The 14,253-nt window shown below is 40.5% G+C and overlaps 1 protein-coding gene across 10 annotated transcripts in view; it reads left to right on the plus strand.

Annotated features, from left to right (window-relative positions):
• Positions 1-14,253, plus strand: part of GSK3B (glycogen synthase kinase 3 beta) — a 223,585-nt gene that overhangs the window by 148,221 nt on the left and 61,111 nt on the right. For 9 of the 10 annotated variants that reach the window (XR_009764356.1, XR_009764357.1, XR_009764358.1 and 6 more), the window contains exons 9-10: positions 7,053-7,091; positions 11,258-11,444. Coding sequence is in view for 6 of the 10 variants with exons in the window: in XM_061638590.1 (XP_061494574.1) it covers positions 7,053-7,091; positions 11,258-11,444 (226 nt within the window). In the remaining 4 variants the exon portion in view is untranslated. The remainder of the gene's footprint in view (positions 1-7,052; positions 7,092-11,257; positions 11,445-14,253) is intronic. The other variant, XM_061638607.1, reaches the window with a different exon arrangement.

A 14,253-nucleotide genomic window follows, 5' to 3' on the forward strand; every position in this document is an offset into this window, starting at 1 on the left:
ATGGTGTAAAGAGCTTTACGTTTTGAAAGGCAGTTGAATTGTAGGAAGGGAGGTTTGAATTTTCTCAATTTAGAAAAAAACCTAGTAAAATAGTTAAACAACTGTAACCCTTTTCCTCACCCCTCATCCCCATTGCTCTCAGTTTAAAGGCTAAAACCGCTGGGCTAGTAACAAGTTCATTTTAAGATATATACACACTGACCTGGGAGTAAACCCAGTTGAAAACAGTGAAAATTACATCTGAGTAAACAAGCGCAGGATTGTACTGTGAACAATGGATTTATTTAAGACTCTTCATATAAACATCTCATGTATCCCAGTCCACAAGATTAGATTCCAGGTAAGTAATTACCACCACCTCTTGGAGCATTTAATGGTATTAGTGTGTAGTTGTTTGAAAGGTGTTTTTTTTCCCCCATTTTTCCTGTCATGTTTAATTTTCACTTTTTTTTTTGTCTTTAAGCTATTGTTCATTGTATTTGCTGTTCTGTTCTTTCATATTCATTGTTGCTGTTTCTCTTTTATTCGTTTTAATTATTGTTCACCACCTTAGGCATTTTATGGAAAAATCAGGATAGAAATAATTTAAATAAATAAATGTCATGAGAGTCCATTGGTTACATGTCAAGCTCCAGCATTTGGTATGTTGCCGTTTGATATGTAATGGCCACTGACTGCCATGACAGGTTTTAGCTGCAGAATGCCCTCCTTGCTCTTTTCAATAACTGCTATTGTCTAGCCATATAACAGGCACTCTTCCTTTGGGCAGTTTGAGTCTAAGCCTAAAGTCTAGAGCAGCAGCAGCACTGTGAGCAAGGCTTGTTCACCACACTGGACTTCAAGTTGCCTCTGTACTCTGAGGGAGAAAGAAAATCCAGTGCCTTAGCACAATTGTGTTCTTCTTCAGGATCCCTTTCTTTACAACATGGTGTCTCCTCCTGCACTGGTTCAATACCCTGTATTTCTTCTCCTGTTTGTTTCATCGCTGCTTGCGATTCCTCAGAAGACAGGCAGTTGCTACTTCCTGCATATTACATTGACCCAAACCTTGCCTTCCTCGGCTACCTTCAGTGCCTCAGGTCAAAGGTCACAGCCTCATGCATGCTATCTCAAAGCTGCATTTAACAGTTGGAGCAATATAGCGCAGAGGTTCTCGTTGTTAATGGCTTTTCTTAGATTGCATGGTGTTATCTCATACTGAAGATGTTTCCCACCTTTGTTCATAGAATCCCAAGTCTGTGCATGTAGTCCTTAATGTAGGTGTTAATTGTTTGTTGTTGCAAATAAGCTAGTGTGTGTGAGAGACTGACTGTTAGGAGAGCTTTCTATGTAAAAAGAGAGATGCCATCAGTGTGCCAGGGTCACCTGCCTGTTGCCTCCTCCAGCAAAGTCAATGGGCAGTGTACATGGAAGTTGTTGCAAAACTCCAAAATGTGCCACCCATTTGCGGGAGGCAGTGGCAGGAAAACAAGAAAGTGAGCATGGTGGGACAGCAAGAACAAGGTAAACAAGAACAACACACACCTAGTCACACCTGTAAGCTTGAGGTGACACAAAAACAGCAAGATTTAAATTGGAATAGATGAGCGCCTGCATATAGCTACCTCACAGTTAGGCTTTTATTGAACTAAAAGGCCCCCTTTGAGGTGTACATTTTTGCATACCGTCCTGGTTAATTGATTTCGACATTCTCCTTCCTGATTTCCTTACTGCTATTCCAAATGCTACTGGATTTGTTTTCACACACACTCTTCCCCACTCCCACACATTTCTCTCTGCTATTTCCATATCCTTATGAATGTGGTCATCAAATTAGTGATACTGTTTCTGAGAGTGTGTACAATGAAATTGAGTGGAGGCGTGGTGTAAAAATAAAGCTTTAAAATCTATGACATGATCCAGTCTGAATTATGCACATTTATTTCCCATTGGTTTCACTGTTAGAGATTTAAGCATGCACTTAATTCTGATTGAAAGCAGTGGGGATTAAAAATACTTAATTTCAGTTAGATTGTGCTCTTAGAATTGGTGATTTTCATGCTTCAATTATTGCAAAATTTGGTTAGCTTAAATCCTCGTGTATCTTTTTCCTACTCCACACATTGGACATTCCTCAAGAGATGATACTCCTTGTGAGCCTGTGTTTCGGGAGCCAAGGAGCTATTCCATTCTAAGAAACATACTAAGCGTGGGGGCACAGAATTAATTTTAATGCAATTTGTGGTCCTGGGTTTAGGTTGCTTGCCTGAAAGGTAAGATCTATACAGTGAAGAGTCTATATTAACTGGGGATTTATTGTGAAATATTCAGTGGTGACATAAAGGCCTGGTTCACACATCACATTAAGCCATTGTTAAAAACAAACTATAATGTGAATGTGCTGGTGCTCACTACTGAAAAGTTCTTACTCTGCTCCACCCCTGCTTCTACTGCTGCCAGAGAAACATGGCCCATTTATAGTACAAAGAAAAATGCATCACACTGATTAAAGGAAGCAAAATTTGATGCCTATGATACAAGCACAGGCAGGCAGAGCAATCCAAATGATGGGCCAGCACAGGAGGAGCCAGTGGAAAGCTCTGCAGCATCCGCTTGCCACTCAGGAGCCATTGGGAGCTGTGAATGGAAGCTGGGCGGGAAGAGATGGCTCCCACAAACAGGCCTACTGGGGATTAATCAGTCCCTGTTTGTTGTTGTTATGTGCCTTCAAGTCAACTATGACTTATGGCGATCCTATGAATTGGTGACCTCCAGTAGCATCTGTCATGAACCACCCTGTTCAGATCTTGTAAGTTCAGGTCTGGGGCTTCCTTTATGGAATCAATCCATCTCTTGTTTGGCCTTCCTCTTTTTCTACTCCCTTCTGTATTTCCAAGCATTATTATCTTTTCTAGTGAATCATGTCTTCTCGTTATCAGTCCCTGTAGGCCACCATTATATTTTTTTTACTGCGCTGACCAATTAGCTGGGTGAATTAATGTGGAGATCGGGACCTTTGGGAGAGCTCCGGGGGGACTTGGAAGTTGGGTAAGTCCCCGTGGTTCCTTCCCCACCACACCCCTGGAATGCCCTGTTTTTGGGGCTTCCACCAGTTTTCCATCTGCCAGGCTGGCCATCTCTGGCAGGGTCCTGGTGGCGGTGCGGCTCAGCTGCGGCGGGGATTCTGCTGGCAGAGCCCGGCACAGCCCGGCATCAACAGGAGCCTGCCAGCTTAGCCAGGAGTCTGCTGTAGCCATCTCCCCCCTGCCTGGCGGAAATATGAGTTTGATTGCTGCAATCCAGTACACACTTACCTGGGAGTAAATTCCATTCAACCCAGTGGAGCTTACTTCTGAGTAGACATGTATTGGATTGCAGCCTAAGTCCCCTTTTGCAGCCATTTTATACCTCCTATATCTTCACACTAGCCCTGCGATGTAGGTTGGGCTGCGAATTGGTGACGTTATCTATATTGGCCTAAAACTTTTATAATTGATGTTTTTATTGTTAAATTCCTTCCTGGTGTTTCATGGGAAGCAATTCATTAAATAAATAAATGTGAATATGAATACAAACATCTACAAGAAAAAATGAAAAAGCATTAAACAATGACAGGAAGGGGCTAAATAGCAAAAGCAACAAGAGAAAACCATATTAAAAACTACAGAAGTAGAGAATTTTGAAATGACATCCAAAAACTTAAAAAAAATATATGTTGGACAAGTCAAGGAAAGGAGAAACTTTTTATTGTAGTGAAACATAGGGTTTATATTTACAATTTTAACAGTGCAATCCTGCACATGTGTGCTGGGAAAGAAGTTCCATTGAGTTTAGCAGGACTCCCAAGTGAGTGGATATCTTAGATGACACAGTTACAAAAACGAGAGGCTTCCAGTGTGGAAGAGATATTGGAGAAAGCCTACTCTTTTCAGTTTCCATGTTTTTTGCCACCTCCAGGTTTATATCTCTTTGCAAGAGAGAAGCAAAAGTTTCATTTCGGACAGGTTTCTTTTGTGCTTCATTTTGTCCCTGTTAAAGACCAGTCTTACCACTAGGCAGAGTGAGTTGGCCATCTCTGGCAGTTGATTTGGGATGTAATGCAAGGACAGCAGATGGATAGCTACATTGTTCTTGTTATTGTTGCTTCTGGGAAGGGGGAGAGGCACTTGCAGGATTTTCTGTTTGAGGAGCCAAAATAACTTGTTGCTGCTCCATCTCAGACAGCAAAATGTCAGCCCTACAGCACAGTATTTTGTTTTTACCATGTCTTATTGCATGCTCTCCCATCTCCAGATTTACTGCGCATGTGCACAAAACAATGAGAGAGAGAGAGAGAGAGAGAGAGAGAGAGAGAGAGAATATCCACCCTTTCTAGTTAGAGCCCACTACTCAGAGAAGGGCTGAGTAGCATTGCAGACTGTTTTGAATAATCAGTCACTTTTAAATAAAAACAGTCTTCCGCTTAGAAACATTTTGTGACCACTTATATGAGAATGTATAGACTTCCCTTACGCAGCAGGGTCATGGAAGCTGCATGAAGGCAGAAGCAGAAGGCACATTCCAGTGGTTTCCTGTATGCGAGGAGACCCCTTTGCACAATTAATGCATGAAGCAGGTGGTGGGGGTTAGATTCTTTTGCTTCCAGGAAGCATGGAAGATGATGTTCCACTGAGACATACAGTGATTTTTTCTTTCCTGCATTGTATTATGCATGACATAGGCTTTTCTCTTTTACTCTGTGTGTGCTTGAGCGTGCTCGTATGCATGTGCAAGCCCGTATGTGTGCACAAATGTCAGGTATAAGAGTTCAGAGTTGGAGTTAGTGTAGAGGTTCACGACAGCCCAGGGCCCAACATGACGTTTATCCTGCCCTGGTTGAGCTTCTGTACAAATAAGATGAGGAAGCCAAAAATTGCAACTATTTTCTTTAATGGGTTCTTTGAATTGTTTGCCCCCCGTTTTTGTTAACTGCAACATTTCAAAAACTTGTCTTCTAGACTTTGTACCTTAACAGAGTTACCTGTCAGCTCAACCAATTCATTTATGATTACTTGAATCATATTATTTGATTTATAAAATAGTAAAAAAAACTGACAAGGTTATAATAATTCATTCTTAAACCAAATCCTTTTTAAGTGACTGATGAAAGAATACATTTATTTTTACTTTTTAAATTGTAAGCTTAATATGGAATTGCTGTACAGAGATGCATTGATTTTTTGGAGTTGTCTGAAACCAATTTGAAGTGGGCTGGTGATGATTTTTTGATTGTCCTTTGTTGCCAAAATTGCACCATCTGTGCACAAGAGAGAAGTATAAGCAGACTTGGGGAAACTGAAAGGTTTGTAGAAATACAAAAAAATATTTAGTAAAAAAAAAAAACTGTGTGGGGAAGGACCCCAAAAGGTCCAAAGAGGACTGAGCATACTCAGTAGCCACAGAATACTGGCTGACTGTTGGAGGAGGAATAGGGAACAGAATACCAGAGAGGGAGGGAAAATGGAATGGAATATCCTGGAAATGAGCATGACTGGTTGGAACCCTGAACAGGATCACTCCACACAGGGACATTTTGTTGCAGGGTCCACATGTATATATGTATTTTCCAGTGTGGCATCCTATGTCAAAATTATTTAACTAAACCAAACAAGTCTACTGAATATAGTAATGGTCTGTGATTACGATAGCATATGCTTGTCAACAAGTGAGATCATATTTAAAATTTACTTTTTAAAAACTTCTGTCAGTGTTCACGTTTTCTTTTAGTTTTTTTTTCTGCATGTGGCTTTCCTGTGCATTTTATCTGGCCGTATTTAGTCTGCACACTAAAGGTTAGTCTGCCCAATTGCATTCTCTTTTGTGCTCTTAGCTCTTCCTTTCCTTCGCCAAGACTATATTAGATTGCAATAGATATCTGCGACGGGCCGGCTTTTAGACCGAGTGCTAAATTTTAGTCCGCAGACTAAAAAATAATCCGCGGATTATTTACGCAAGCTATTCCCTCACTGAAAACTACATTAAATTCAGTAACTATTCTCCTCAAAACATAATAGTGAGGACAGTTCACAGCTAACAGCAAACTCTGCCACCTGCTCTTTTGCACCTAGGCACAATAGGACGCTGAAACCATCCCCGTCTTGTGATGCGGCCCATTGTGCTTAAGTGTTGGCAAACTGTATTATTGACCATTTAACTGTAACTGTGACAGTCCCTTGCTTTTAATGTTTGTTGTTTGTATGCTTTTGTGTAGTTCTTGGTGGGTGAATAAAGCAGCAGAACAGGTTATAGTAGGAAGAGTTAATGCAGTGTGTTTCTTTCATTATCAGTACGCTCTTGTCAAAGGACAAAACAAATCCCCCTTTTAAAATGGGCATAAGGAAAGAAGCTACCATAAAGGGGAGGGAGTTAAGTTCTTACCAGCACTTTTGAAATGTCATGTCCAGTTCCTGAAGTATCCTAACGAAATATCAGCCAAAAAAGCTAAACTGTAAAATCCATTGGCGGGGAAGTCAATCCAAAAAGAAGAATAATCCGCGGCGGCCTGAAAGACACATAACTTAGAGAAAATTAAAATAGTCATATTAGCACTGAAACGTAAGTATTTATATTTATTACACGTGTGGTTTCAAAAACACTTCTCATCTTGTGCTTTTGGGACAAATAAAAAGGAAAAAAATAGTAGTCTGTACATGAGAGCACGTCTCATGTTCTTTCCCATGTCTATGGAAATCGATCTCCAAGACTGGGAGGAGGACTGCAGTTTACTATTGAAAATTCAATATAATTTTATTTGATTTCACCTTTTTGTTACTTTTTAGTAAAGTCACTGGCATTGGAACATGCATTTAAAATAAAATGTTTCTATACTATGCCTCACCCTTGCAAAATCATTTTTTTGAAGTTGGACTTGCTGCTGTGGAGACTGATGTTTAAAGGTTCTAATTGTATTAAACATTTAATATTTCCCCATCACCATGGATTTCTTATAATATTGGATATATTTTTCCTTGCTGGACTATTCTTTTGGATTGACTCCCCCTGTTTGGATTATTTCACTGCATTATCATCTTTAGGACTCGTCAGGAACAGGACATTTCACCTCAGGAGTACGGGTATGTACATAAATATTTTTTCATATCAGATTTTTTGTTGGAGGATGAGTGGCAAAAATGAGGGTGGAAACATTGACGCAAAGCAGCCGTACTTCAGGTCACACAGCTGAATATTATATCTCTGTACCCATTTTTCAGTTTTTAGTGGGTAGTTTATTGGGGGATGGGGTTTTAATTTTCTGGCATTGTTAATGTTGCTCATTCTGTATAGGATGACTTATTCTAAGCTCCAACAGAGAAAGGTCAACCTGATCTTCATGAGGGCCTGCTCTTATGGTGGAAGCGTGAATCTGTGCATGACAAGTCGTATTAAGTGTGAATAGTGTCTGCTTACTCATGGTAGGAGTGATGTATAGATTAATCCTGAGTTCTACTAGAAATAAAACTTTGCACAGTAGTAATGAAAAAATGCAAAGCATAAACAATTGTCATTTAAAGGAGGCAAATACACCTAATGCATTTCAACATAAGATTGAATTTCCGCCAAATTTCATATGATGATGGGGTTCTGTTTCATTTGCTAAACTCTGGGACGGTATTTGGGGTTCATCAAATCTGGGGAAAGTTTTTGGTTTTAATTAATATGTATCAAAAGTTGAGGAATTTTCAGTACCCTGATTAATTACGCATCTGGAAGAAGGTTTGGAACTTTAAAAAAAAAATGAGACAATTGTTCCCAAATCTGTGAAATGAAAAATGAATTGTAAAATGAATTTTACTTCAACAAAGGACATGACCCACAAGTTGGTCACACCACAATCATAGATGGGTGGTATCAACATTTTCTCTTGGTTATGGTATTGAACTTTTGTTTTCATGTTTATTTTTGTAAGTTGAGGCAAGGAACCAGTTATCCTCCAGATATTGTTGGACTCCAACTCTTGGCTCAGCCCCAACCAGCTCGGCCAGTGGTCAGGGTTGACCGGAATTGTAGTCCAATGTCATCTGAAGGTATATCCCTATCCTTGATATGCATGAAGGTGACAGACTGAAGGGAGAAAACAAAGAAAGAAAAGGCGAAAGATGGTGATACCTGGTAAAATTGTAAAAGTGAACCCCACATTATAGGTTGGGCTTTGAAAGTGGATCCTTGGTTTTGAAAGGTTGAAGACTACTTCAGTAGTTAATTCAAGCTACAATCATAACCTCATTTTAGGGCATTCCTATTAGCCCTGTGGTCAGTGAATTACAAACCATAATTCGCCCTTGAAGCCAAGCTTTGAATAATCATCCAGAATAACTATATGACCAAGATAAAATTTAATAATAAAATTTAATTATTCTGCCATGCTACACCTATTCCTAACCATCTGTTGATAAAATTCTGCAGCCTCTTTTTTGTTTTCAAGTGCTAAAATTTGAAAAGGCAGCAATCAGGCTGCACCATCCTGCAGGAGATTCCCAAATGCTTTAATACCCAGATCTTCCAGATCTTTATCTGTCCTCACCCTACAGGCCAATTTTGATAGGCTGGCAGGACAACCTACCTGTCAATCACATGCCATTATTATGATGTGACATGATTGACCAGTGGGTTATCCCGCTCACCCATCAAAATCCCTTGCCCTACGTGAGCTTCCCTGTGCTTCTTCTGTCCATCCTTTATGTTGGAAGCGGAAAGGGGAAGTGGGGGAATACTCAGAAACAGCCTTGTGGGCGAATGGGGAGGCATGGCGGGCTGCGTTTGGTCTACGGATAGAAAAATTTCCCACCCCTGCTTCAGTGTGTTCTTGTCTTTCCACCCTTTCTGTGAGAGTAGCCCCATACAGCTCCCTAAGGAGTTTTGATGGGGAAAATAATGACAACTCACTTTTCCATTCCTGCATGGATCCTCACCACCATGTTTCTAACTACCATGATAAACACACACATCAAATAAAACCTCATCAACAAAGGAACTAAGAAAATAACAGCAGTGTCAGATTGTAAGCAGCAAACAAAAATTTAAATTAGATCACATTGCCAAGATCAAATGCATGTCCAGCAGTCTAAATTAACAGTTTGAAGGTTCTGACTTCTTAGCCATTATATTCTGGCCCCTCTATTCATCTCCCCACTTCTTTGTCTCCTCTCTCCCCATCCCTTTCCTACAAGAAGCATGTCAGGGCACAATTGCAACTGTTTCCTAGTCAGGAGTTGTTGTCCCCCAGATTCTTTCCATCTGGAAAGGAGCTTCATGTCTCTAAAACAGCTGCCCCTCATGGGCTAATGGAAGTAGGAGAACTAGCTTCAATGGCCTCCCCTTTCCTTTTCCATCCCAGGGTATGAGCTAAGGCTAGGAGAAGTGCTGAGTTCCAACCCTGCATTTTCAGGGGCATTTGTGGAGGACGTTGGCAGATAGAAGGGGTCGCTTAGCCCTTCCCTAGTCTGCTGTTATCCTTTTCTCCCCATTTCAGCTAGGCTCTGAAACGAGAACTAAGCACAAGCTCAATTGGGAAGGGTGTGTGCATGCTAACGATATTTGCAGGAGATAATAGTTAAACATTCCCTTCACCTGCTGATTCTGCCATTCAGATTTTCTCTCCACTACATTACATTTATATTACCTTTAACAGATGTAGGTTTGGGAAAATGTATTTGCTAACATAGTGTGTAATTCTGATCTTGAAGAGTAAGGAAAAACTGTGGCTTGCAGCATGGTAAATTTTTCATGGGCTGAACAGAGTGCCATGGCATTCTTTACACATTGGGAGAGGGCATGCTTCCACTTATCTCTGCCCAAGCAAGGTAAGCAGGAGATGGGCAAATTTAATGTCTGTTCTGTAAGCTCATAGGATTCCTTTCAGACTAACCATGGTATTGCCTCTTACCATTTATTCACAGGATTAAGCCCACAATCACTTCAGGCGTGGACGAAAGCAGCAACTTAGTTTCATTGCAATAATAGTTCTTGCAACATCTGGCTGTTGCAGAAACATTTTTCTGATGTGATTGTTGGCCTATCTTAACTCACACATATGAACTCAGAACACTTGAAATGCCCCATGCAGAGCCTATACAATTATTAGTGATTAGGAGATTCTTGACACAGTTTCTGTTTTATTGAATTTCAATATTCTTCAAAATCTGATGGAATAGATTTGCAGTTTACTATTGCATTTGGGTTTGATCCAACACAGTGCGAGTGGGCATTTGCTCATGCAACAGGGTTACTCCTTCCTCTCCTCCCCTCTGCAGCCCCCCTATGCACTCCAAAAATTTGCTGCGGAGGATTGGGTGACCCTCTGAGGCAGATTTTGGGGGCACACAGGAGGCTAGAGGGGGGAGAAGAGAAACCAGAAGTCCTGTTGGACAAGCAGATTTTGTATTGTATAAGTGAGCAGCCACAATTGAATCTCATCCTTTGTGTTTAGTGAGTTAGGGTCACCAATATTCATTCCACACTTGCCTCAAGATTTAACACATACCACTTTCCCATGACTGGCATTGCACATGCGTGTAGCTGAATGAAACTGCTTAAAGACCCTGTTAGTGTGTGATTATTTCATTTTTATGTGTGTGTGAAAGAAGGGAAAGGTAGATGGAGTGCAGCATTGGTGACAAAAGACTGCTTGTGAAGAGTACAAATAAATGCTGTTTGACTTATAACCTCCAATGGCAAATGTCTGAGAGGAGAGCTAGCTGGCTCAGGACTCTTCAACGATACTCCCAAATGCATAAAATGCGGAATATATCCTAATCCGTGTATTATTAAAGGATCAACCAAAACTGTTAACTATGAGACCTGATCAGTGTCCCTATCAGCCATCATGAAATCCATACCCAAGATAAAATTTATTGATTAAGAGGTGGAAATCTTTAAACTTTCTGTCTTCAGAAAATCCTGCTCATATGCTTTTCTCTGTCCTCCAGCTCACACGCATGGCTGACTGCATTCCTGTTATGTTTCAAATGGATTATTTCCTCTCCTCCTAAAAGTTCTCAGCTCTGTCTTGTTTTTTCCCTGTGCCCTTGTAACTTCACCGTAGTACCACAGACCCTCTTGCAATTAACCCCTTCAATCTTAGAAGCTTGACTAAGCTTCAATATGTTAAATCTAATGTTGTTAGCAAAAACAAATGAGTATAATTCCTACTCTGAGAGGTTTTAATTGCACAGACTCGCTGCCCAGCAACAGGAAGAGTAAAGAAGAGTATTGACCGACTGTCCTTCTTGTTGTACCATAGGTCTTCCGGCCCCGCACTCCACCAGAAGCAATAGCGCTATGTAGCCGTCTGCTGGAATATACCCCCACTGCGCGTCTGACTCCGCTGGAAGCATGTGCACACTCTTTCTTTGATGAATTACGGGACCCAAACATCAAATTACCGAGTGGGCGAGAAAAACCTGCACTCTTTAACTTCACCACTCAAGGTAGTATGAGAGCATTAAGCAAGATTGTGTGTCAACAATTTCTTAGGGCACAAAGATGCCATAATCTCAAGTAGTGGTCAGAAGGGATGGATCAAAATGTTGGGCAGTTGGAAAGGGTGGAAACTTTTCAAAGCGTAGATTGTGTCAAGAGGGTGTAGAATAGACAGAAAGGTTTGGAAATAGTATATATAGACCTGTTTACCCTCAGTCAATCCAGTTTGATGGGAAAACTGTGCAACATAGGTTTGCATCCATAATCCCCACAGGCTGGAACCTGTGTCATGATTGTCTTTAATACTAGGAATTTAATTCCTAGCTAGTTATAGATGAAATTGTGCATTAGAAGATTGAAACGAATTTGGGAGAATAGGGACTTCAGCCCATCTTTGTCTTTTTAGCAGGAATTGCATTTAATAATCTACATGAGTATGTAATTTAGAACACCCAGAAGTGCAGGCTAAGGAAGGAAGTTTTTCAAGTTGCATGGCACATATTTTTATGCAAGGACTGTACAATTGTTAGGGATTGTTAAACAGAAGCATACTACTTGAACTCTTGGTTATCGGATTCTTTGGAAATACGACTACAACCCAGTTATAGACATTTTAATTGATTAATCATATCAGTCTTTTTATATCCATTTGCATGTGGGTTAAAAAAAATCTGAAGAAGCATATTTTCTTTGCTGTCAGACCTTATGTGTCCATAGCACGCATCATCAGAAGAAGCATTTCTGCTTGTGTGTGAGAGAATATCTCTTTTAAGATGATGATTGCCCTCTGCAGTTTTTATAACCACTTGTATTAATAATTCAAAAACAGATATAAAAAATGCTGCCTGATTAATCAGCAGCACCTTTTTAATCGATTACAATTAATTTTTAATTCATTAATTTAAAGTTTTTTTGATCTAGCCAATTAATATCACAGCCCTGTTTGAAAGATATTTGGAAGATACTCTTTCCTGTATTCAAAGACAACAAAAGGACCAGGATCACTCCCCAGGTTTAGAAAAGTGCCAGGGATTGGACTTGGAACTTTCAGCACTCAAAACATATGCTCCACTACCGAGTTATGACCCTTCCCTTCACCGTTGCATTAGTAACAGTGCAACCAGTTCCTCTTAACTGAATACCTCAACACACTCTTCTTCCAATTCTGAAAGTAACCACAACACTACTCAAAGCACCTTGTTATCTACATTGATCTTTTAATTTGCCTCATCTCAGCACTGAATTATTTAAGTCAGTTCAAATTCATATTGTTAAAATCAATGGTGTGTTACCGGATTATTTCTGGTGTTCCCTAAAGCCAAGCTAAGGGGCAAAAAACCAAGGAAGTATTCGATTAATCTGTCCTGCTGGCACAAGGATTACTGCCAGCGCAACAGGACTTTTCCACCTCTCCTCCACCAGTGTGTGCCACACTCTCCCCAAATCTGCTCTGGAGGGATGGAAAAATCCTTTGAACAGACGTAGGGGCTCGCAGGGGGAGAAGAGGCGTGGGGGGATTCCATTGCACAAGCAGAAATTCTTGCACTGATGGAACTACTGAGTACAACCCATAAACTTGAAACAAACTTTTACAGAGAGGCAGGACAGCCTTTTGTTGTGGCTCAGTCTTTAGCTGGAGGTGCTTTAGCAAGAAACCAGTTCAGCCATTAAGTTGATGATTCCAGAGGCCATCCCTGAACAGTAAAAGCATTCCCTCCAATATTACACACTTGTTAAATATAGGCATGCCCGACCCCCCATCTTCACATTAGCGAAGCTTCCTGCCTGCTGTGCACTGTAGTACTTTCTCCTTCCCAAATGGCAAATGTGAAAGCTTTGCAAAGTGGCTTAGGCATGTCTTCTGCTGTGCCGGAGCCAATGTTCATGTTCTCATTTAAGAATTCACCGTATAGTTAACTTACAGTACAATGGTATACATGTCTACTTCAGAAGTAAGACTCTTTGCTTTTAATGGCACTTACTCCCAGGTAAGTGCATAAAGGATCACAGCCTAGGCTTTGGTTTGGGCAAAACAGGGTTCTTGTGCCTTTAACAGCTATGTCTCAGCAGTCAGGACCAGCAGGACATAGCTGACTTCCCATGGTAAACATGGGGGAGAAGAGCAATGACTGCTGTCTCTAATTTTGTGTTGTGTTATGCCACACACATACACACCCTGGTCACCATGTTGTGATTGCCACCCTCAGCACTCTCAAAATTCGAAATATGCCCCCGGTCCAAAAAGGTTGGCGACCTCTGTTGTATGCTTTTATCTTGACTACCTAAAACTAAACTAACCCTATATTTGAGACAGTTCGATGGTTCTTGGGCTTGCTGGTTTGATTGCAACTCCAACACCTGAGTTTTGTGAAGACAGTGAAATGAGTGTGAGCCCAGGTGGAAGTCTACATGACCCAATTCACAGACATTTGGAGAACTTATATAGCTGGTAAAGAGATTTTTAGATGCACAAATACCAGAGAAAAGATGAGTTGGAAGGCAGGCCATATGAAGAAATATTTTCCAAAAGGATTTATTTATTTATTTAACACCATTTCTATGCCACTTTTATTTAATGTAATTTCTATACCACTTAATCACCAGCATTTCTAAGCAGTAAAAATAAATTATACAGATAATAAAAATTTAAAAATTCATAACAAAACTTAAACAGAAACCTGAACACCCCTTTAAAATCTGTTCTGGAATAAGAAAGTCTTTGTCATGAGCCTGACGTTCAGCAAGGAGGGTACCTGTCTGATCTCAGTTGGGAGGGAGTTTTACAGGCATGGGCCCACAGCACTGAATGCATCGCTT

The sequence above is a fragment of the Rhineura floridana genome, chromosome 1 (genome assembly GCF_030035675.1).
Source record: "Rhineura floridana isolate rRhiFlo1 chromosome 1, rRhiFlo1.hap2, whole genome shotgun sequence".
NCBI lineage: Eukaryota > Metazoa > Chordata > Lepidosauria > Squamata > Rhineuridae > Rhineura > Rhineura floridana.